This window comes from Seriola aureovittata, chromosome 21, assembly GCF_021018895.1.
Source record: "Seriola aureovittata isolate HTS-2021-v1 ecotype China chromosome 21, ASM2101889v1, whole genome shotgun sequence".
NCBI classification, from domain to species: domain Eukaryota; kingdom Metazoa; phylum Chordata; class Actinopteri; order Carangiformes; family Carangidae; genus Seriola; species Seriola aureovittata.
Window position 1 is genome coordinate 9,192,005 of NC_079384.1, and position 23,075 is coordinate 9,215,079.

General features: G+C 41.7%; 1 protein-coding gene across 1 annotated transcript in view; it reads right to left on the reverse strand.

Annotated features, from left to right (window-relative positions):
- Positions 1-20,697, reverse strand: part of lrp2b (low density lipoprotein receptor-related protein 2b) — a 38,121-nt gene extending 17,424 nt beyond the window's left edge. Inside the window, exons 1-45 of the mRNA XM_056365252.1 lie at positions 20,631-20,697; positions 19,537-19,647; positions 19,230-19,352; positions 18,557-18,673; positions 18,277-18,387; positions 17,487-17,603; positions 17,204-17,320; positions 16,950-17,093; positions 16,011-16,127; positions 15,619-15,747; positions 15,204-15,373; positions 14,771-14,994; positions 14,246-14,452; positions 13,925-14,127; positions 13,633-13,773; positions 12,996-13,205; positions 12,651-12,843; positions 12,381-12,506; positions 12,126-12,256; positions 11,503-11,640; positions 10,931-11,209; positions 10,564-10,803; positions 10,336-10,458; positions 10,121-10,237; positions 9,444-9,821; positions 8,715-8,960; positions 8,223-8,431; positions 7,951-8,135; positions 7,589-7,817; positions 7,248-7,425; positions 6,919-7,047; positions 6,595-6,761; positions 6,177-6,320; positions 5,819-5,928; positions 4,967-5,147; positions 4,520-4,733; positions 3,779-4,015; positions 3,490-3,681; positions 2,910-3,382; positions 1,974-2,421; positions 1,657-1,822; positions 1,391-1,549; positions 1,006-1,295; positions 687-890; positions 200-442 (exon numbers count right to left, since the gene is read on the reverse strand). Coding sequence (XP_056221227.1) covers positions 200-442; positions 687-890; positions 1,006-1,295; positions 1,391-1,549; positions 1,657-1,822; positions 1,974-2,421; positions 2,910-3,382; positions 3,490-3,681; positions 3,779-4,015; positions 4,520-4,733; positions 4,967-5,147; positions 5,819-5,928; positions 6,177-6,320; positions 6,595-6,761; positions 6,919-7,047; positions 7,248-7,425; positions 7,589-7,817; positions 7,951-8,135; positions 8,223-8,431; positions 8,715-8,960; positions 9,444-9,821; positions 10,121-10,237; positions 10,336-10,458; positions 10,564-10,803; positions 10,931-11,209; positions 11,503-11,640; positions 12,126-12,256; positions 12,381-12,506; positions 12,651-12,843; positions 12,996-13,205; positions 13,633-13,773; positions 13,925-14,127; positions 14,246-14,452; positions 14,771-14,994; positions 15,204-15,373; positions 15,619-15,747; positions 16,011-16,127; positions 16,950-17,093; positions 17,204-17,320; positions 17,487-17,603; positions 18,277-18,387; positions 18,557-18,673; positions 19,230-19,352; positions 19,537-19,647; positions 20,631-20,697 — 8,437 coding nt within the window. The remainder of the gene's footprint in view (positions 1-199; positions 443-686; positions 891-1,005; positions 1,296-1,390; positions 1,550-1,656; positions 1,823-1,973; positions 2,422-2,909; positions 3,383-3,489; positions 3,682-3,778; positions 4,016-4,519; positions 4,734-4,966; positions 5,148-5,818; positions 5,929-6,176; positions 6,321-6,594; positions 6,762-6,918; positions 7,048-7,247; positions 7,426-7,588; positions 7,818-7,950; positions 8,136-8,222; positions 8,432-8,714; positions 8,961-9,443; positions 9,822-10,120; positions 10,238-10,335; positions 10,459-10,563; positions 10,804-10,930; positions 11,210-11,502; positions 11,641-12,125; positions 12,257-12,380; positions 12,507-12,650; positions 12,844-12,995; positions 13,206-13,632; positions 13,774-13,924; positions 14,128-14,245; positions 14,453-14,770; positions 14,995-15,203; positions 15,374-15,618; positions 15,748-16,010; positions 16,128-16,949; positions 17,094-17,203; positions 17,321-17,486; positions 17,604-18,276; positions 18,388-18,556; positions 18,674-19,229; positions 19,353-19,536; positions 19,648-20,630) is intronic.
- Between the last annotated feature and the right edge of the window lie 2,378 nt (positions 20,698-23,075).

Consider the following 23,075-nt stretch of genomic DNA (forward strand, 5'->3'; position numbering starts at 1 on the left):
TCAGCTGATGAGAACTGTAGTTACTGAGGAAGAGGAGATGGTCACTCATGCAGAGGAACCACTGTATCGAGAGTTAAATCAGAAGGACTTAAAAACCTTTATTCCAATCTTGCTGTTGCAACATGTATAGAGTAAATATCTCATCCTCCACCATAATCAATTCATCAGTTAATGATCAATCAGCCTGATCATTACTCACGGCAGTTAATCTCGTCAGAGGTGGCGTTGTCTCTGCAGTCGTTGTGGCCGTCGCAGACAAAGGCTGCGCTGATGCAGCGTCCGCTGGCGCAGCTGAACTCAGTGGCGGGGTTACAGGTGGGGAAGGGGCAGCCCCGTTCATCACTGTTGTCACCACAGTCGTCTGTGTAGTCACAGGTGTAGCTGAGCAGCACGCAGCGCCCGTTATCACAGGTGAAGTCCATAGCTGAGCAGGTGTGGAAGGCTGTGGAGGAGTAAATGACAGACTCTCTTTATGTACTGTTGAATAAGATTACATCCAAGCAGCAGAGGTTAAAGCCAACAACAGAGTGTGTGTCCCCTTCCAAAGTTGACATTGTATACCCATCTTTATGTGATAGAGGAGTTTAAAAATGCATAAATCACTTTCTATGTGCAACATTTTTAAATTACTTTCATCTGTCCGCTCAAAATGGCAACGATACAGGGCTCAAAGTTTCATTTCTTACCACACACTCTCTCCAGCTCGTCTGAGTTGTCATGGCAGTCATCGTAGCCGTCACACTTCCAGCGTGCTGAGATGCAGTTACCGTTGAGACAGGTGAACTGCTCTGGCTGACAGCGTTTCCCTGTGTCTTGGATACAGTCTTTGCCGTTGTTTGCCAGGTACCACTTTCCCTGATGAGGACACTGGCACTCTGGGCCCGTTGGACCTACAGGAAAGATTAAAGGGAGGGAGGGGTTGTCTTTTTATTTAGTAGCGCTGTATGTCTCTTTATATTATTTAGTCTTAGTGAGCAATTCACTGCCACCCACGTTTTCACTTACCAGAAACACAGATATGACTGCAGCCTCCGTTGAACTGCTGACAGGAGCTGGAGCAGCTCTCCTGCTTGGATGCAGCATAAACGTGGATGTCATTTGGTCGGTACTGCAAGTCCTGAGTCAGCACCGCAAAACCAGAGCCATCATCCTTTCCTGCCCTAAAGACGGCTCTCTCGGTCCAGTCAGTCCAGAAAATGTCCTGCTTGAAGACAGTCAAGGCGTACGGGTACAGGACACCCTGCACAATCACTTGTCGGTTCGTACCAGTCAGAGTAGCCCGCTCGATCTTGTCTCTGAGCGAAGAAGGGAGGGCGGAAAGAAGTTGTCAAAACAATCTGAGCAGTACGGGATCTGCTACAAAACATTATATATAAAAGACTTAACATACAATGAGGCATCAGCCCAGTAGAGCATCCTTTCCTCGTAATCCAGAGACAGGCCGTTGGGTGTTGTCAGGCTGCTGTTGATGATAGCGGTCCGGAAGTTTCCACCAAGTGTGGCCCTTTCAATCTTAGCTGGGCTGCCCCAGTCAGTCCAGTAGAGGTAACTAGGCGGAGAGAAAAGAGAGAGAGAAGTGAGGAAAGGTACAGCTACCTCAAAAACATCTCCAATCTGGAGATATTTGATAGTGAAATGAAGGTCAGTCCCTTTTACCCATAGCAGGGGTCGACAATGATGCCTCTTGGGCGGTTTGCATGCGCGATGATGGAGCGATTCATCCCATTCACCCCAATGGACTGGACGTTACGCCTATAGTAGTCAGTGAAGTAGAGACGCTTGTTGACCCAATCATACGCCAATCCCTCTGGATCATCCAAATCTGTGCGGTATAACAAAGAGGAGAGGATATTGAAATAATAAGAGACAAAATCAAGAAGGCAGATCATGAAGGAAAATGAAACAGACTGGGTGAGAGAGGAGAGTGAGGACAAACAATATAGCCAGAAATAAAACAGCAATGCTCAACTCACTTGCTGCTATGATGACAGGTGGGCTGGTGATGGATGTTGTAGTGATGTACCCAATCCTGCTTCGACCGATCCCCATATACTGCGCAAAGAAAATTCGCCTCTCCTTGAAGTCATAATCCAACGCCATCAGGTTGTAGCCCAAGTTCACCGTTGGATAGGGAGTGCTGTGATCCGCAGGGTCTAACCTCAGGCTATTCAGCGTATAGTCTGTGGTGAAAACTAGATACTCATCTTGCCCGTAACCGCATGTTACTCCGTTACTAAGGAGTGACCCATGTGCACAACCACATTTAGGTTTATCCTGGCCTGGAATGGCGAAACAGAGCTGCTGGCAGCGTCCGTTGTCTTCTTGACATGGGTTGAAGCCCACCTGGTTGGCAGATGATGGCTGGACGTGAGAATCAAAGACGGTGACGTCCATCAGCCCATCGAGACTGTCCCGAATGACCTGGCGACATTGTAAATAATGATTTTGTTATTGGTGGCATAAGCATAGAATATAATAGCAAGATTACAAAATGTCCTGAACTGAGTCGTACTGCTGTCAAAAGAAGTATTGACCGATCATTATTGGTGCTCACTGCAGTTCATTGGTCAGTGGTTCACACAAGCAAATGCAAATGCAAATGCACCAACAACCATCCATCATGTTATTTTTTAACCATATTAAATTAGTTATTTCTCATTGTTAACTGCTATTGCAAGACCAAACGTTTTCATTTAATTGTAAATTGAGTATCTTTGGGTTTTGGTCAGACAAAACAAGTCATGTCATGTCATTACCATGGATTGTAGGATTTTGTAACAGAGTAGGCCAAACAGTGAATTGATTAAATGAGAAAATAATCTGTCGATATAATATTTATTGTTATCCAAATCATTTAGTTATTTCTAAGGAATACGGCTAATTCTTTTTTAAGATAATTTAAATCTTACCTCTGGCTGGTCGGTATTGGCTGGGTCTTTACTGGCCTGGAAGAGCTTCCCAAGCCTTTTGTCCACCCACAGCATGTAGTTCCCAAATATAGCCATTCCTGTCGGAGATGGGTATCGGCTCCCATACCTGACAATCTGCCTCTGTGTGCCATCTACGGCCATGCGGGAGATCATATCAAGAGCATCATCTGTCCAGTAGAGGAAGTCATTAGTGTAATCAACAGTTAGGCCACGAGGTGATGCCAGGCTCTCTGATGCCAACACTGTGCGGTTGGTGCCATCCAGCAGAGCTCGCTCAATCTTGGGCGTTTGGCCACCGTCAGTCCAGAAGAGGTAGCGAAGCTTGGGGCTGACAGCCACGTCACGGGGCTGGTCCTGGGAGGACTTGAAGAGAATCATTCTGTAGGTGGTGTTGATGGCCAGCACCTCCAGGAAGGTCTCGCTTTCAAAGGCATTGCTGAAGTATAAGTTACCTGAAGAAGTGAAAGGAGAAATGGAAAAGAAGAGAATGGTAATGTCAATGCAAGCAGAGATAGATACACAGCTGAAGGGATGGTTGGATGGTTGAGCGGCTTCATACCTGCAACCCAGTCTACAGCGAGGCCCTGGATGCCTCCTCTTCCAACGCCTGAGTTAACGACAGTCCTATAACTCCCTCCATCAGTTTTTGCCTGGAAGATGCCCCTGTACGAGGTGGTGGTGGCGTTGTCAGTCCAGTAGATAAAGCCAGATTCAATATGGAGGTCCAGCTTGCCCTTAATGGAGTAGGAAGCTGCAAAAGAGAAATAATGCTACTTGTAGTAACTGATAATTTGGTACGTATAGCCAGCAATTAACAGAAAAGGCTGAAGAATATGAAGCCAACATACATCCTCCAACAGGCACCATGGCCTCAGAGTGGTCTGCGCTGTTTATGTGGAAGCCACGGATGTGCTTTTGGGTGGTAACGATGGCGAAGGATTCATACTGTTCACAGCGGGAGCCATCTTGAGAGGGGAAAAATCCTGATGTGCAGGCACAGGTCTTTTGATTGTCTGGTTTGGGCAGACAGAGGTGTGGGCAGCCACCATTGTTGGAACTGCAGGCATTAGTGGTCCCTGCAGAGTCTGAGGTGGGAGAGAGAAAGAGAGTGGTGGAGGTGAGCATTACTGGGTGATATGAAACCATATCAATATAATGCAAGTGGACGACTGAGCAACACTTAATCAAGGGATTTGTATTATCTATTTGTATATTTATTTATTTAGCATCTGCATACATTATTGTGCACAGTCTTAGAGGATTTAAAGGTATTAATTTCTCTATTTACCACTGTCCTATTAATTTGTTTTTTCCTATTAGTAAATAAGTAGATAATCTTACATTTTTGAGAAAGAACTTTGAGGACTGTAATGGTAAAAAGCCTTTTCAACACAAGCTATACTCAAAAGATGAAATACAAGTGGTGCTCGATACTGCTGTGTGCTGTCCTTGAGGAGGACACTGAGCTCCTATTCGCTCATTCACTGGCAATAATTACCTGTTGCATAATGAACAGTCTGGATGAAAATACCAAAAAGCTACAGAATAGACGCCTCTGGATTAGATTAAAAACCAGCGAATCCACATACTGTCTCTGGCGTGCACTTTGAGAGCACGCAGGCCGGACATGCCACTCCTCATCACCACCATATTGGCACCGGTGTCCTTGTCCACCCGCTCAATGACCTCATAGTCCAGGTCGGTGTAGTAGAGGTGGTTCTGGTAGATTGTCAGCCCCCACGGATGGGACAGACCGCTGACCACTGTCACCCGGCTTACTCCGTCCATGGTGCCACTTTCGATCTGGGGCAAAAAAGGAAGGAAGGCAAAGAGGAAGAGGTTGTTGAAAGCAGTTAAATCAGGATCATGATGAAGATTAAACTTAAGGCAAAATATTTCAACAAGAGGTGACATAACAATATGAACAAAAAACTTTTCTGACATCACAACTTTTTGCATAGTGTCAGTTTGGTAAAACTATAGCAGAAAAGAAAAGGCAGGTAAACTTTTTCACAAATAAAATTGTCCGCACATACCACCCCTGAGCCCGCCACACCCCAGTACAGTTTCCTGGCAGTGATGTCAGCAGTGATGAAGCCTATGTTCCCCATGTTGTTGCCAGTGTAAAGGTTCCTGAGGTTGCCTCCGTCCATGTCAGCGCTGCCAACCTTTGGAGGAACTCCATTGTCGGACCCTTTGTCTGTCCAAAACAATTTCCTGGGGAGGGAGAATGTAAAAGTGAGAAACGACTGAAGAGATTTAAGCCATTGCAAAATAGATGAGTCCTTCCTTATATTGTATGGACCAAGTATCAAAGGTTTTCAATCTAGCCGTGTGAATAAATCTATTGAAAATACACAGGAAAAAAAAAATCTCCTCTTGTTCTGCTGGATTATTTTTACCAACCAGATAAAGATTTTAAGATACAAACACAAATTGTGTAGTTTTTTACTCATTTTTGACTGTATTACATATCACTGTTTATGGCTTTGGGTGGGTTATTTATATTAATATTAATGAGGTCCCGGTCTGTTGCTCGTGTCTTTCCAGTGTCAGCAAGTTCATATGAATGAACAAATACTGATCATCATCATCTGAGACACAGAAGTACGATGATAATAATCTAAACAATCTGAATAGTTTTTACATTAATGGATTATTGTTTCTCGTATTTTATATTTTGTTCGAGGGCATCCTTGAAAAAGAGAGCTTGCTCTGAATGGCCTTCCCTGTATAAATAAAGGTTTGAATGAAGGAATGATAATACAGTATGTATGGCTGGAAGACCCACAGAAATGATTTTCTTCTTTCATTTGTCCATGTCATTGAATTCAAATAAAACAACAAATACTCCATAGGTTTCTTTTGTCAGTGAAAAGATGCTTTACCCTCGGGCTGGATCCAGAGCTATTCCAGTGGGTTCTCCTGCTCCCTCTGGTTTACCAGTGGAGGTGATGATCGTCTTCCTATAGTGTTGATTTCCATCCACACGAATAACCTAAGTGAATTGTTAATTTTTGTTTATTCATTTGCACAATAACAGAGGAAAAATAGAAAGTTAAGTGATAAAACACTGACAAGAGGTTAAAATTAAAAATGTAAAATGTGACATGTATTTAAAGAAGCTTTATAAATAAATATTAAATAATTACAGCTTTTTTAATTTCATCTAGCCTTCATTGCTTCAACTATCTGAGAATAGTTGAAGCAATGCTGGGCTCTGTTCTTGTCTCAAAAGGTGCTTACCTCTATGGTTTTGACAGTGGGATTGGTGTAAAACATTGAGCGGCCTAACCAATCAAAAGCCAGACCAGACGGTGAGCCCATGAAAGCAGCTGGAGCAAACTCAGACCTGTTGGTACCGCTGGTTTTCACTCGCCATATGGAACCCTGATGTTAAAGCAAAACCAGACGCCATGCATCAAGGAAAGTCTTGTAGAAACTGTAGATACTCAAGTAATATAGAAATACCCCCCCCCTCCCAAAAAAAAAGGCAAGGCATTCTGCAAAGCCTAACCTTTTTCTTTTACTTTTATGCTATTCAGGTATAACATACTCATTTGGCTGTAATAACACATATTAATCAAGAGTTATCCTTTTATCACAGTAAATTAATTCTGTGATAAAACATCTATCCAATTATCAATTTAATACCACCACTCACAGTACTCTGCACCCAATAGACAAACTGCTCCTGGTCATCAAAGTCGATGTCCCGCCCCTGGCTGATGCCGGACACAGGGGCCATTGCATTGTTGGAAGGGTCAGCGGGGTCCAGGGGAATCCCAAAAATCACTGAATCTCTCACCACCATCAAGAAGGGGGTGTCATCTAGAACAGAACAGGAGCGCACACGATGAGAGGAACACAACACTCACACAGAGAGAAGTATGGTATTATACCTCAACAGAAACACTACAAAAGTCAAATCTAAAAAAAATGAATATTCATCCACACAAAAAATAAAAAGCTACTGTTAAACACCCACCTTTGATACAGGTGCGTTTATCAGCATCCAGCTTCCAGCCCGACTGACAGTGGCAGGTGTAGTACCTGGGTCTCAGGCCTGACAGCAGGCACAGCTGACTGCACAGGTGTTCTCTGCACGGGTTGATGGCTAAACACACAACAACAATGTCACCTTCAATCAGATGTAGTGTGACAGTTGACATACTATTTCAACATACTATCCCATTCCATTTGTCATTAGTATAGTATAACAGTTCTCTACCTGCACTGCACCAACACGCAACCTTTTCATACTCTTAAGAAAACTAACAGCGTGCAAGTTAGATTTGCTGTTTAATGGGAAATTACCTGTGGGTTGTTTGATGGGATGGTCCATAACGATGCCCATGGGTTGGTAGACATTGTTCATCAGAGTGGTGACGTTGCCACCGTGAAACTTGTTGGTGCTCATCACTTTGCTGGTGTAACGCTCCGACCAGTAGATGGTGTCCTCGAAGACGGTCATACCATGAGGGTGCTGGAGAACCTGGAGTGAGGTGGGCATGCTTTATTCTAAGCTCAAGGGCTCCTTTTCTGCATCACCCTGCCTTACAGTATTTATCTCTCTTTCTATTTATTCCTTCTATTTTGATGAATGATTTCTCGCCTTTTGTTTTTTTTCTTAAATAACAGAATCAAACTAAACCTACCATGTCACTTGCCATGACCTGATGGCGGTTGTGGCCATTATAGTCACAGTAGTCAATATACTTGAGGTAGGCATCAGCAAAGTAGACCCTGCGCGTGGTGTAGTCCAGGGCCAGGCCATTGGGCCAGTAGAGCTTAGTGCTGACAATGACTCGTCTCATGGCTCCATCCATGTCGGCCCGCTCGATCCTGGGGTTCTGGCCCCAGTCTGACCAGAACATCAGGTTCGTGCTGGGAGGAATGAGAGTTTATTATGTTTTGTGACTGGATGTGCAGGGGGCTCAAAGGTGTCGAAAGACGTTATTTTAAAAGAGTTATGGAGCTAAACATACAGTAGAAAATAAAAAGCAAAGCCATGTCTTACTAGTTGCGGGGATCCAGAACCAGCCCGCGGGGGCTGGTAACATTCTTAGTGAGGAGGACTTTGCGGAAGCGACCATCTAGAGTGGACACCTCAATGTTCTCCATGACAGAGTCAGTCCAATAAAGGTTTCGACCCACCCAGTCCACAGCTATGCTCTCTGGTACCATGAGGCCAGTGGAGAATACCTAGAATTACAGAGACATTGAAAACATATTATTTTGAAAATATCGCACAATTTTGATTTGATGCATCTGTACGATCATTTCTCTCACTTCTCGTCTGTCGGTGCCGTTCTGGTAGGCGCTCCATATCTTTTTCTGCGTGGCATCGGCCCAGTAGATTCTGGAAGTCAGGCGATCAAAGTCTACAGTCACGATGCTCGAACCGCTGATCACTGGAACAATCTGGGGTGGTCTCATCTTGATCCGGTTGGCGATGATCTGGCTACGCTTTGCAACCAGAAGTACAGCTGCTACTGGGTCTAAGCGCAGAATATCTTGTTTCATACCAACATCTTATCCAACATCTTCAGCTTTGTTTACATTTCATACTTCACTTTAATCTCCTATATGCTGCATTTTAAGGCTTTTTTGAGCCAAGCAATTAATTGACACTATTTCTTTTGTATCACAAAGCAAAAAACGGACATGTATCTATTCATAAACATCCAGAATATTACTGAAAACACTATTTTCCCGATATATTACAACAATTCAGTATTGTTTAATTGCAGTTTTATTTGTAATGTGATGCTTGTTGCTTACTTGTAGCTTTGCAGGTGCGTCCATCAGGCTCTAGGAAGTAACCGTCCGAGCAGTAGCACCTGAAGCTTCCTCTCTCGTTGTAGCACTGCTGGCTGCAGAAACCGGGGATCAGACACTCGTTGATGTCCTCACAAGTCTTGGAGTCGTTGAGTTGCAATCCTGGTGGACACGTGCACTGAGCCCCAAAAGGTCCTTGGACACAGCCATGACTGCAGCCCCCGTTGTTCAGTGCACAGTCATCTTGGTCTTTGTGAAATGACATAACAGTGAGTTAGTGGTGAGTATTTAACTTTAGTAGTAATGTCTGTCAGTTAAGTTCAGTGGTGCTTTGTCCATGTTTTTTTGTCTTTTTTTGCAACAATTCTTTTTATACATTTACTCGCACTGTGTGTGGTAATGTCCTAAAAACATAGTGTGGTATTTAGATTGATAGATACTTTATTTATCCCCTAGGGGAAATTCATTTATTAGTTTGATATGTTTTTCTCTGATATTGTCTTGTTTTTGAAATTATGATGTTAAAATTATTATTTGCTGAGTCTTTACTTAATTAACAGTACTATTATTTATTCAGAGTAATAAAGGTATTGGAAATTAAAAATGTTGAATATTCTAATATGAAAGAATATTAATAAATAGCTGCTCCAAATACCCGACGGCAATGGACAGATATAGATGGATAGAGTTTCAAAATATCATTATTTTGTTATTCTGCCAAATAAAACTCACTGCAGATAGGTGACTCATCTGCTCCATTGGGGCAGTCCTTCTGGCCGTTGCACACCTTGTCCATGCCGATGCACACCTTGTCAGTGGGGCACTGCCACTGTCCAGATGGACAAGTAAATGGAGGGGTGGGGCAGTTCTGTTCATCACTCATGTCCCGGCAGTCGTTGTCACCATCACACAACCAACTTGTCGGGATGCACATCTTGTTGGTGCACTGGAAATAGTTGGGTCTGCAGGTGGTAGGAGGGCAGGAGTTGTGTTCATCGGATCCATCCTCACAGTCTGGATGGCCGTCACACTCCCACTCATCGGGTATGCAGAAACCATCGGTCTGGCACTGGAATTCATCATTGTGGCAGAGGCCTGGACCTCGAGTGGCTGTAGGGACAACACACATTCAAAAATGACTGAAACTGCAGTGGCTCTCGCTGGGAAATTTCAGTAACTCAGCAACAGAAAGCTGAGACACTGAGCATCAAGGCAGAGGTGTAATATGTAATAATTTGCATTTTCATTGATTCACTGCAATGACCAACATTAAAATGAAAATAAAATGTATTATTATTAATAAACCTGACAGACAGAAATGGGGCAATCAATCTAATTACATTGCTAATGAACACAATTGGCATAATTCATTTTATAATATCTATCTTATGTCAGTGTTGCAAGCTTACGACAGTCTCGTTCATCAGAATGGTCCCTGCAGTCAAACACTCCGTCACACTGATATCTCGAATGGACACACTGGTCCCCGCTGGCACAGGCAAACTCATAGGACTCGCAGGAAAACTCTTAAAGTGACAAAAAATAAACATGAAACTATTGCGGAACACAAAAATGAATCTATGTGGCTCAATAAGGAGGTGTTCTGAGTTACAGTGATTCCTACCACAGTTCTTCTCATCAGATCCATCCAGACAGTCCTGGTCTCCATCACAGACGTAGGAGTTGTAGATACAGCGGTGGTCGGGACACAAGAAGTAGGAAGGTGGGCATGTGGTGATGGTTGAATCTGCCGGTCACAGATAGGGCAGTTGATATATGTATGATATTTGTATGTGCAGCATTACATGAGGTACAATCTGACAATGTGACAGACAGATAGACTCAAACTTACTGCAGTTGTGTTCATCAGAGCCATCACCACAGTCATTGTCACCGTCACACAACCATGTTGTAGTAATACACCTGTTGTTATCGCAGGTAAAGTAGCCGGCTGCGCAGGTGGTAGGGACACGAGTGGGACAGTTCATTTCATCCGAACCGTCGCCACAGTCGTCCATGCCATCACAACGCCAGCTGGACAGGATGCAGTGCTTGTTGTTGCAGGTGAACGCTCGTGGAGAGCAGGTTGCTCCTGGTAAAGACATATGAGGGGGCAGTTTGATTAATACAATTGATACATAATTTCCTTCCAATACTCCACAAATACACACATTTAAATATATATATATATATATAAATAGTATGTACTGTATATTCACCTGTATCTGTGCAGTTGGTCTCATCTGTCTTATCTATGCAATCAGCAATCCCATCACAGCGGTAGGAGTTTGGCCTACAACGTCCTTCATCACACTCAAATGCGTTGTCACCACAGATGTTGTCAGGTGGGATAACAGAATCATCCTTGATGCAGTCCCTCTGATTGGTTTGAAGTTTCATGCCATACGGACAGCCACACACTCGGTTGTAGGAGGGAGTCGGGAAACAGAAGTGGCTGCAGCGCCCGTTGGGCACCATATTGCACCGGCTGGTGAAGGCTGTCAGGAGGATGATGAAGAAGCAGTCAGCGGGTTTAGAGATTATCATATTTGGCTGAGTCACTGCTCAACTATTGCCCTGGCCCTGCAGTCAGTTTTTATTCTGGTTTGAGAATACAATATGGATCATCATTCTCTTCTAGCTCCTCGCCTGCTAGCAGTCAACTCCCCTTGGTCCTGTATATATACACAGTTATCTAAACTGCCTTTACTTACCACTCTACATCAGTTACTGTAGGACTGGAGTGTTAAACATTTTGCCGACTCCACTGGCTTCCACCGTGTGAACTTACTGCTGTGAAGGTCAGCTGTGTAGGCCTTAACATTCATGATGCCAGTGACTCCTTGTCTGATCATAATGTTTCCTCCTCCATCCCTCTTCCTCATCTCGAATATCCCTCTGGTCCGTGTATCAGACACATACAAGTAGTCTACATGACAAAAATAGATGGTTAAGATAAAAGGTACTAAAAACTAATGCACATTCACAAAATACAATAAATGAGCATGAGCTAACAATCATTTTAGAACATGCACATTAAGTGGCTTATTAAATTTCATTAGTGTCCTGTGTTGAATGTGCACATTAACGTATACTAAATACTATAAACTCATTTCAAAAAGTGTGTGTGCAGAGCATTCCCATATGAAAGAAATAAGAGGTTCTAGATAGGATACAATGATATCATGATATCATCAATGAAACCCTGTGTTCACCACTGTTTTAGTCTGAATGAAAATATTCTCACAAATAAGACAGTTCAGGTACGTTTTAGAGGTTTATGATCAAATTTGTGTTTTAAGGTGTCAAAGATGCAGATAAACCTGCATATCATATACAATTTGAATAATGTGCATGTGTGATATAAGTGCACTTGAGTACGTGGGAGTCATGAGGAGAGGCTAAGAAACCCACCTGAATAAATGGTCAAAGAGAACGGCTGAGTGATCTGGCCGATGTTGGTAAACGTCTGTCTGTCAAGGCCTTCAATACCAATGTGACCAATCTGGTCCAAGAGGGAATCCACCCAGTAAAGCCTGTCCATCCTGTCAAAGGCCCATCACGAGCAATTCATCAGTGGGTATAAAGGTATAATACATTCTAATATTTTATCCCTTGAACTGTTCACAGAAATCCATTAATAATGCTGAATGTCATCCCTATGCTTACATATAGTCCACAGTAAGCCCATATGGCCACCCCAGTGTTGTGTTGACCAAAGGAACAGCATTGCTGCCATCAGTGAAGCCTTTCATGATGACCGCTGGACGGTACCAGTCAGACCAGAACAAGTAGCTGTCAGCATTTGATTAGACACACAAGAGGACAGATCTGTTTATTGTCATCACTTTTAACCTTGATGCCATTTTATGGATTAAAACTTCATCACGGAACCTGAATGTATTCAACTGTATTCAACCAATACATTTGAGCACTCACCCGGCACTAGGATGCACTGCAATTCCCTTCGGGTTTCTTAATCCAGTTACAATGTCTCGCCTGGATTTGTCTGTGACTCTGAAGGCCGCCACTGACTTGTAGGTGCTTGTGGTCCAAAATAAAACCTTGGAAGTCCAGTCGTAAGCCATGGCATCGACTGTTCCCACTCTGTAGCCTGTCAAAATCTGCTGGACTAAGAACGCGTAAAGAAAATCAATACACTGAGGTGTGACACAAAGGATTCTGAACAGCGCTTTGAAAGACAAAATATAAGGTTATGATTATATCCTATGTGTAAGAAATACACGCAGTTCTTCATTACATGAATGAATAGTAAAAACTCACCGGTGCCATTGAGGTTCGACTTGTAGACAAGACCTCTGGACCTGTCGTTGTAGAAAATGGCCTCCTCGTTGCCGTCAAACTCAACAGCAGAGCCAGAGAAAGAAGTTCCGAGTCCTGTGAGGGGCAGGGTGATGTCCTCCTGGAGGGACAAGTTCAGTGGGATTCCCCGCACCCCAAGAGATGTGGCCATCAACAAGTAGTCCTTCACCTCTGTTTAGAGGGTGAGTGGCAGTGGTTACTCACAGATAATCAGACTCTCTAAACAATTTAATCATAAATTCCTGCCTGTTTTTGTTGTTAGTAAGTAAATGAGAGGGAAATATATGTTATAGTAATGTGATGCAAATTTACAAGTCATAACAATTTTAAGAATAATTTTGGTAATGACAAGGTATGCATGACTTAATTTGTAGGCCAAACTGTACATGACACCAGACATCATAGCTTCAACTTGATTAAGCAGCTGTTTAAAATACCTATCTTTAATGAAATACAATAAAATTGCATTGGGTGATCAAAATTGTAATTGTCACTGTTTGATTGAATTGTCAGAGGATCCGAAAGCAGAACATGTAAAATGTTATTTAACATCCCAACTGTAAAAATCTTTTTTTGCCCTCGATCAAAGGGAACTCACTAAAGCAGGTCCGACGATCAGGCTGCAGGTCGTAACCATGGCGACACTTGCAGCGGAAGCCCAGACCTTCATTGTCAGAGCGGTGACTCAAGACACAAATGTGCTGGCAGCCACCGTTGTGTCTGCCGCAAGGGTTCATCACTGTAAGACAGGACAGACGTGACAGGAAATCACTGTCATTTTTCAGCTGGGTGTAGTATTAGTTTGTAAGACTGGGAGATCTTGGAGTTTAAAACAAAAAGACACTAAATTTCTTTTTAAATGGAGGATGGTTAAACGTGCACTTCCTTACCAACAGGTTGCAGGACAGGATGTGAGACCACAACATGTCCCGGTCTCTTTGCGGTACGATAAATGAGTGCTGGGTTGCTGCCGTTGAACCGGTTGGCTCTCACCACACCCATCTTGGTCCAGTCAGTGAAGAATACGTGGTTTTCAAACACAGCCATTCCAAAGGGATGGGGAGCCTGGGTTCCCCCATTGAGGACTATTTTCCTGGGAAAGAGCGACACCACAGAATGGCCATCAAAGACAGCACAACAGAGATGCATCAGTGTTTCCTTCAACTGAGAAAATATTCAATGACTGATAACATTTTCAGCACAACTTTTACCTGTCCAAACCGTTGTATGTGACAGTCTCCACAGTGTCAAAGTGGCTGTCGGACCAGTAGACCCTCTGAGTGACAATATCAAGGGTAATTCCTGTTGGAGTGCCAAGTCTGTTCCTCACCAGCTCGAAGCGATTACTGCCATCCATGAAGGCACGCTCAAGCTTCATTTGCTCAATGGAAATCCCCATGTCTGTGAAGAACATATAGCTGCAAACAAACAAAAAAATACAGGCTTGAATGCATGCTATACAGTCCAAGCTACATGATGCAAGGTCAAGCGGATGTAAAAACTCTAGGAATAATAGAAATATAGAGTTCTTTAACAGGATTCATTTGAAATGTTGTAGTGTTGCCTCTGATTTATTTTGTATTTGATCATAAAGTGGCTTTAGCTGAGGAACTTAAATAATAATGGCAACTTGCCACAAATGCCAAAAAAAAGAATACTAATATTAGTTTTACTATCCATACTTACATAAATTACATACTGTGTTACATAGCATTAAAAAAAGCATTTAAACCCACCCCATTGTCGGGTCCAGGGCGAGGCCATGAGGTGACTGCAGGTTTTCAGCTACCAGTGTTACCCGGTTCCCTCCATCGAATTCGCACATGTCGATGCGCTCCACCATTGCCTCTAAGACATAGAGTTTGAAGTTGACCCAGTCCACAGCGAGGTTCTGGACATTATGGACTGCAGCAGTCAGAACCTCCTTAATGTTATCCCCATTATAGTTGGTAGAATATACCTGGCAAAAGAAAGAAAGGGTTTGGGGTGAATGGGTTTTTTTTCTCCCTAACTCAACTGCTACCTTAGCACCCTTGAGAACCAGCAACTGGTTTTAATGTTGTGGATGATCTGTGTAAAGTGGTGAAGTTCACGTAGACAAGTACCATGTGTTTGCATTCATATAAAGAAGCTATGACAAATGTGAAGGAAAAAGAAATCAAGACTGACCTTTTTGGTATATGTATCACTCCAGAAGACGGTGTCACTGTGCCAGTTGTAGGCTACCCCAACAGCGTAACCTTTCCCCTGGGACGGCACCAAAGTTCTGACAAAACGTCCATGTATATCGGCCATCATCACCTCACCCCCGTTTGTGAAAATGAGCTGTGGCATTCCAGCTGGAAAACACAAATACCAAACCTCAGCAGTGAAGTTACAGTTATCTTATATATTTGATACAATTGTAAAAAAAAAAAATGACATTTACGTTTTTGTATGCTTACGTGTCAGATATCAGAGATTGCAGAGTGATATTTAAGTAAGGTCTCCTTAACTATGTCATGATGATCTTTCAAACACCCCACAGTTCATAGTAACACATACGCATTGTATGAAGTACTGTGTTATGTGCGACTCACTGTACCTGACACATTGGCTTTACACACATGACCCTGCTCCAAGAAGTATCCATCAGCACAGCTACAGTGGTGTGTCCCGGGACGATCTTCACACAGCTGGTCACAGATCCCCCAGATCTGACAGTCATTATAGTCTGGGCAATAAAACAAGCAGCCATTTTATATGTTTCAGGCATTAGGATGAGGATAACTACTAGTAATTTGCGACCAGAGTACCGTGAAATTAAATCAGTAATTTTAGCCATTCAAGGCTGACTTATGGTAAAAGCTAAAATAAAAAAGACTGAGACCATTTGACCAAGTGCTCTTCTCTTTTCATCACTTCCAGTGAGAGGACAAACTTAATGTTTAAGAAGCTTTTCCACCAAACATAGATTATATGATATATGGCACTTACCTACACAGGAACGACTGTCATTGGCTACAATGAAACCATCAGGGCAGTAGCAAGCTCCACCTTCAGGAGACAGGTGGCAGAGGTACTCACAGCTCAACGTGGAGCACTGATCCAGGCCTGTGTGTAAAAAAGAAATAAACCAACATCATAGTCAAAGCTCAGTCAGGTCATTTAATGTTTCTACTTGTGATCATCGTCTAGGCAGCCTGTCTGCCAGAACTTTATTATCAGAATCGTGACCAGCATTATAGGCATCATCAACTGAAAATGATCAGAGAGAAAAGTTCATGTTAAAACAGATGTGTGTAGAGCCTGACATATACAGTACATTATATTGTACACAGTATATGTAGCTATATATATAAAAGCATGAGTGATATGATGGTTGTCAAGGTTGTGTTGGAGTTACAGAAAGAGAAAATGATGGGGTCATTGTTTATTAACTTTCCAGCAATGCATTTCACAAACTAGTTGGCAACTCACCCTTGAGACACCATCTGATTCTGAATCACAGCCATGCATCTTTTTTTCACATTATGTACCAATAGATCTGTGATAGGCCAGTATTGGCTGATAAATTCGGGGCTTGGGCTCTGGGATGAGGGCAGTGATTAAAAAGGCAAAAGATAGCTGACTTCTGAGAAAGGTTTATGAGTATGATACACTATAATGTCCTAAACCCTTGCACCTACATTTATAGCCCTATGAAAGTGATGCAAGTGTGAAGCATCCTACATTTTGACCAGATCTCACAACATTTAATGCAGTCCATATGTATTCAGTTCAGTTTGTTTCTTCAGATCAGGCTATTGTCACATAATTAGAAGTATAAACTGGCACACACAGCAGCATTGCAGCTGTTTTTTTGTGGTTTAATGTGGAACTTGTATGTGTAGATTTCTCAAATCCATATGAAGAATTTACACTGGTGTGACTTACTGCAGGTTTTCTGTGCAGTGGAGTTGGTCTCATCTGTTCCTCCAGGACAGTCGGATTTGTCGTCACACACTTTGCCCACTGGAATACACACTGTTGAGCCCGGGCATCCCCACTCACCAGGGTAACAGTCTCGAGAGTTACTATCTAAAAACCCCAGAAACACTTAGATTAGAAATATTTCCACATGCTACCTTTTGAATGATGCAAATAATGTAAAAAAAAAAGTTTGGTATTTTAAGAACAAGTTTTCTCACCACATCCTTTTTCATCACTGTAGTCCCCACAGTCATTGAACTTGTCGCACACCCAGTGTTGAGGGATACAATGACCACTGGAACATGTGAACTCATTGCCGCTACAGCTCTGGTACACTAATGAATAAATAGACAGTAGAACTCACATTTATTTAGTCTTACCCATCTTGCCATGAACTGCAACTTAATTGTGGGCCTATATAATATGAATATCACAATAATATCTAAACTGTTGAGTTGCACCTCTGTTAAAACGCTTGTGTCAATGCAGTGTCATCCTTACCACAGCCTTGTTCATCACTGTTGTCCCCACAGTCATCCCAGTGGTCACATACAAAGGAATGTGGAATACAGTAGCCATTTGCACACTGATACTGGTGGATGGGACAGTGCTGAGAGGCTGAAAATAAAACACAGTGACTGCATTTACAACAGAACAAACATTCAGTTTACTATTAAAACCTCACTGGGAATATAACAGCTTCTAACTAAAACTGAAGCAACCACAACCTGTGCAACAGCAGAACAAGCTTCAAATTCCTGCGTCACCAATATCACCGAGAAGAAATTTAAAAAAGAACCAGATACTGAGGCTTCAGCGCTTTTAGCTACAATATTCCTGCCACCATAAAAACAACAAATAGCTCAGCTAACCTTAACCACAAAGAAAATGAGCAGAACAAGACCTACAGCCTTATCTACCTAATGTGGTTTAATACAACAGTCCTGCAATAAATCCTCCTTTCATGGAGGTTATAATGTTCAGTTTGGTTGAAATTGTTTTAGAGGTGTTGATTCAAACTTGGAAAATGGTTTAAAATATCTATTTATGTTTTAGAATATTTTAGAAATTTTGTGAGCTGGATACAAAGGTCCTTTAGGAATCTGGAGATCTATAGATCAGTTTAGCACAGTAAATGCATTTCAACCATATCATCTTCATGTACAAGTAGAGGTAAATGTAATTGATTATTTTTCTGCAGTTTATCTGGCACAAAATAATGTTTACAGTGTCTCCACAACCGTCACTGCCAGTGACAAATTGAGGTTTGCTGTGAGTCTCTTCTACTCACTGCAGTTGAATTCATCAGAGCCGTCTCTGCAGTCCTGTAGCCCATTGCAGTGCTGGGAGTTGTTATAACAGGCCCCATTAGCACATGTCTTCTCAGTGCATGGTGGATAGTCTGCAAAAAAAACCCCAAAAAACCCAAACTTACTTTAATGCCAATAAAATGGTTCCAATTAAACAAATAACCCTCAAGTTAAAAATGATCTGACATTATGAATCAGTACAATGATTTCTGGACTGTAAAGTACAGCACGCTCAGTTCCCAGTAGATGTAAAAGTCTTACTGCAGTTGTTCTCATCAGAGTTGTCCATGCAGTCCGTCACATGGTCACATCTGTATTTGCTGGGGATACACTGGCCCTCGTGGCATGTGAACTGGTCTGAGCTGCATGTTCGTCCACCTGAACCAACAAGAACATGTGAGTGTGTATTTATTTCTAAATGCTACGTTGCAGGACAATTACAACTTGTAATTGGGTACTGGGCAATTTCAGTTAAGGAGTGCAAGACATTTTACATGTTAGTTAATGGTACTATTGATATTTATGTGTTTTCTCCTAAATGACTAAGAAGAAAAATCTCATAGAATTTGAGACAGTTGTTTACTTTGTGGTTGTTTGCAGTTTTGCTTTATTTAAATTAGACGAATTGTAAGTGTCATTTGAACTCCATGCATAGTGACAGGCTCAAGCTTTATACTGGTGTGATGTAGCCACCTAGTGGTTCTACTCGTCATTACTGCACATGAGCAGGCAGCTTTGTGTCCTCTGTGATGATACTTCAGCTTCTGAATAATATGCTCATACATGCCTTTCTCTGAATTACATTTCAGGACATATTTAGAAAAAACACACACACAATGTGGGTTAATAGTCAACATCATCCCAAAGAAAACAGCCACATCATTTCAGTTTTTTTAGTCCTTACAGTGAGTAAGGAAACAATCAGTCTGCATACCACAGGTTCTTTGTTCATCTGAGCCATCGATGCAGTCTTCCTCCCCATCGCAGACAAATCCAAGTGAAATGCATTCACCACTCGTCACACACTTAAATTCCTGTGAGGTGCATGATGGAGGTGCTGCCAGAGAGAACAAAACAACTGAATAGTTTACACATAAATAATAGTGCTTTTGGCTCTATTAATTAATTAATACATGTCTATGGGGTGGATTTACAATATCAAACACACTGGAAACACTGGGTTCTTATAATGGCTTCGCTTTGTACTGTTTGTGTTTTCAGGGACTGGTTGTAATACTTACGACAGTTCAGCTCATCTGAGTCATCTGTGCAGTCTTTAGTTCCATCACACCTCCAGGCTATGTCAATGCATTGTCCACTGGTGCACTGAAACTCACCACTGCTACAGCTTCCTGCAGAAAACACACACGGAGGCAGAAACGTCTATCATCATTCATCTTTTTATGGGAGTAACGTGGCCTCGTCCTGTAAAAGTCTCTGCAGGAGAGGTCATTTGTGCATTTAATATAGTTTAAAGTACTTTCAATGGTGGTTACAATGCACTTGTGAATGTCTGATAGCCACGTCACTTAAGTGAAAAGAATTTTACTGTTTCCTTGACAAATGAGTTACCATGTTTATGACAGCTGTAGCACCTAAAAACATGTGATTTGGCTTTTAAAGGATGGTTAATTCTTCACCATGAATGGACAAACTATCCTATGACCTTGGAGTATGCAGCCAAGCATTTGAAATAGATAATTGATGTCTGATCAGCGTACAGATGTGTACTTTGTATCATATGTGCAACCATAACATTTCAGTAAAATACAATTAGATTTCCTTGTGAAGGACCCCCCCCCAAATAAAAAAAAAAACGTCAGATTTTTTTCTGTATTTTTTACAGCCAAATAAAACTTTTCATGGGCTACCAAACAAAGTTAAATAACATTGGTATTATTTCAGGATTTCTTCAAAATGCCAATACAGTTTAGGAGATAAACTGTTACCTTATACTCACTGTACAATATCTTAACATCACATGCCAGTGTATATGTTTCAATGTCAAAATGAATTGTTTTAAAACAGCTAGAATTATAAATGATTAATGATTCATGATTTTTTATTAATGTGAAACTTTCACAGTGTTTGTCAAACTACTCATTAAGTGTGAATCTCTGATACATTACAGCAATGATCAAAGATTGAATCCATTTAAACACAACATTTTGGTCAAAATCGCACTGTGATGATGCAAAAACCCCAAAATCCCACTAATTATTACTAATCATTACCTAGTACACATATTCTTCTTGCATTATTTGCATCCCCCTAAAACTTTAACAGATTGGTTACTAGAAAACGCATTGCTTTGAAATCAAGAGTATATACATACCTTGAGCAAGTTGAATTCCTTGAGACAGCAGAAGAAAAGACAGAAGATGAAGACCTCTAAAGCCCATAATTTAATTCTCAGCCTTCCTCCTCAGTTTTCTTGTGTTCATGTGTTAGTCTGACAAAGTGTGTACACTCATGCTAAATCTGCACCCCGACTCTGTTAAGACAAGTGAGCTGGAGGAGGACTGTGCCTTTGGGATTGAGATGTATGACCCAGAGCAACCAGCAGACCAATAATGTGAGATGGAGTAATACAGCTTTTTATGGCTTGCTCCTTTACATAAACTTCATCTAAGATTAACTTTTACCTGTTGGCATGTTGTCTACATCAGCAAGAAAGAGTAACTACTAATTTTTGTGTAACAGTGTGGGAGGAAAGTATCACTCTGTGGTTTAAACCAGAGGTAATAAAGACAACATAGTGCCTTTTTTAATTTAATTTATCCACAAATAAAATATCAGTTCATTCCATCACAAATGACTTGCAGTATTTACTAAATAACCTGATAAAAATAAAACCCTACTGTGGCTGAGTTTTTCTTTTCAGATCTAATTCTGTTTTTCACCAGCACCCTCATCAGGTCTTCCCCTTCTATGAAGCACATTTAAGAACAGCTGGCACATACAGAGAGCTATATGTACTATACAGCAAGAATGTGGTATTATGGGCGAGTGTGACACCTTTTTAATGAATTACACCAAATACAATATGCCTACAATAAATATTATTGATACTTTTGGGGGGGTGAGGGGTGGTCCATAGCAGTAAATTAGTACATGGTTGTACTATACAGGTACCTCTTTTATTGTGCATTGACTATATTTTTCATATAAATGTGGCATACGTATTTTTGCACAACCACGTGGGTATCTTTATAATTACTTTATTTAACTCACACAAATCGGTAAGGTTTCGATACGTACGTCTACATCTTTTTTAAGCAGAACAATAAAATGATCACCATTAAAGGTGATGTGTGCAGCATTTTATTATCAAATCACTACTGCATTACTGAGACTTTATCATATTTACAATCATCAGTTGAACTGATGACTGGCAGCTTCTACTGGCTTCTTTATTGCATTTTACAGTGTGTGGCCTTGCAACACCAATATTGCTTAATTAGTTTATAGTACTGAATATTGCTTTTCAACAAAAAACAGGTGGTCGCTGTTCTTCCAGCACAAATGAAACTAAAGATTTATGAATATCTACCAGTGGCAAATGCTGGATGAGTGAAAGCCCTGTTGAAAAGTCTTTCCTGTCACATTCATCCTCCTCAGTAGAGTGAAAGAAAATTGTAGAGAAGCTACAGTTACAGCTCAATAATGTGTGGACCATCTGCTCTGGCAAGGAGCACATCAGCAATTCAACAAGTCAGATGTTAACTTCCTGCAACACAGATGATCTGCTCCTTACAACCATGTGTTTCCAGTCACTGCAGCTTAAAATCGTGTTTTCCTGGCTGATACACCTGCTGTGCATGTAGCCACTGGTTACCTGTTGCATGTTAATGAGAAATTATATTAAGGTACTATTTTTTTTTAGAACAGACACATTTGTAGATCAACAGTTATGTAGGATATATTTGTCCCTAACCTAAAAAAATTACTCACCAAAGCGCATCAGCAGACTTGAGGACAGTTCAGCGATTTACAAACCATTATTTTGTAAATCAAATATATATCTGTGCCCTGTGATAGACCGGCTCAACTCTCTGAGCAGCCCACTTCTTCGTGACAACCTGGACGCTACGGTGACAAGGTATCAGAAGGTAATGACAGTCCATCTGCGCCGGTGCTAGCTGGTTAGCATGCTAACTTAAAGTAGAAGAAAAGAAATGACAGAAACAGACACCAAACAAGAGAGTTGTTTTCCACAACTGGAAATAGCTCTTGGCGCGTAAAAGAATGAAGTTTGATGCTGAACTCTCAACATTTCGTCTACACCGATAAGTAAACAGCTTTTAATGCTAACATTGGCTATGTAGCAGTGGTGTGCTGTCACGGCAAGCAATGCTTACCCAGCTAAAGCTAAACATAGATTCATTAGATATGAATCAATTAAACCGATACTGAAGAAGAAGCGATATCTCTTCTTACACCTGGTCTCACAACAGCTTTCTGTCCTATAAAGGATTTGTTGCCTGTCTGCATTCATCATGTCATTTACTGCCCTCCCGTGGTGGCTGCAGGATATTGTCTCTGAAAGCTAGCTTGACTTGCAGCCGTTGTAACTATCGTTTCTGTCATTTTCGTGGGTTTAACTGCGTCCCATTGATAAGGGCTGGAGCTTGTCAAGCAGAGAACACATGTTGATAATCCTGTAATCTTTGACTGGTGACTAGATACAGCAGAAGTTTGCTCGTCAAGCTGTCCTGACCAGGTCCTTGACTCAGCTTCTACCGTTCTGAGATCAGTTTTGATATTGCACCATTATATG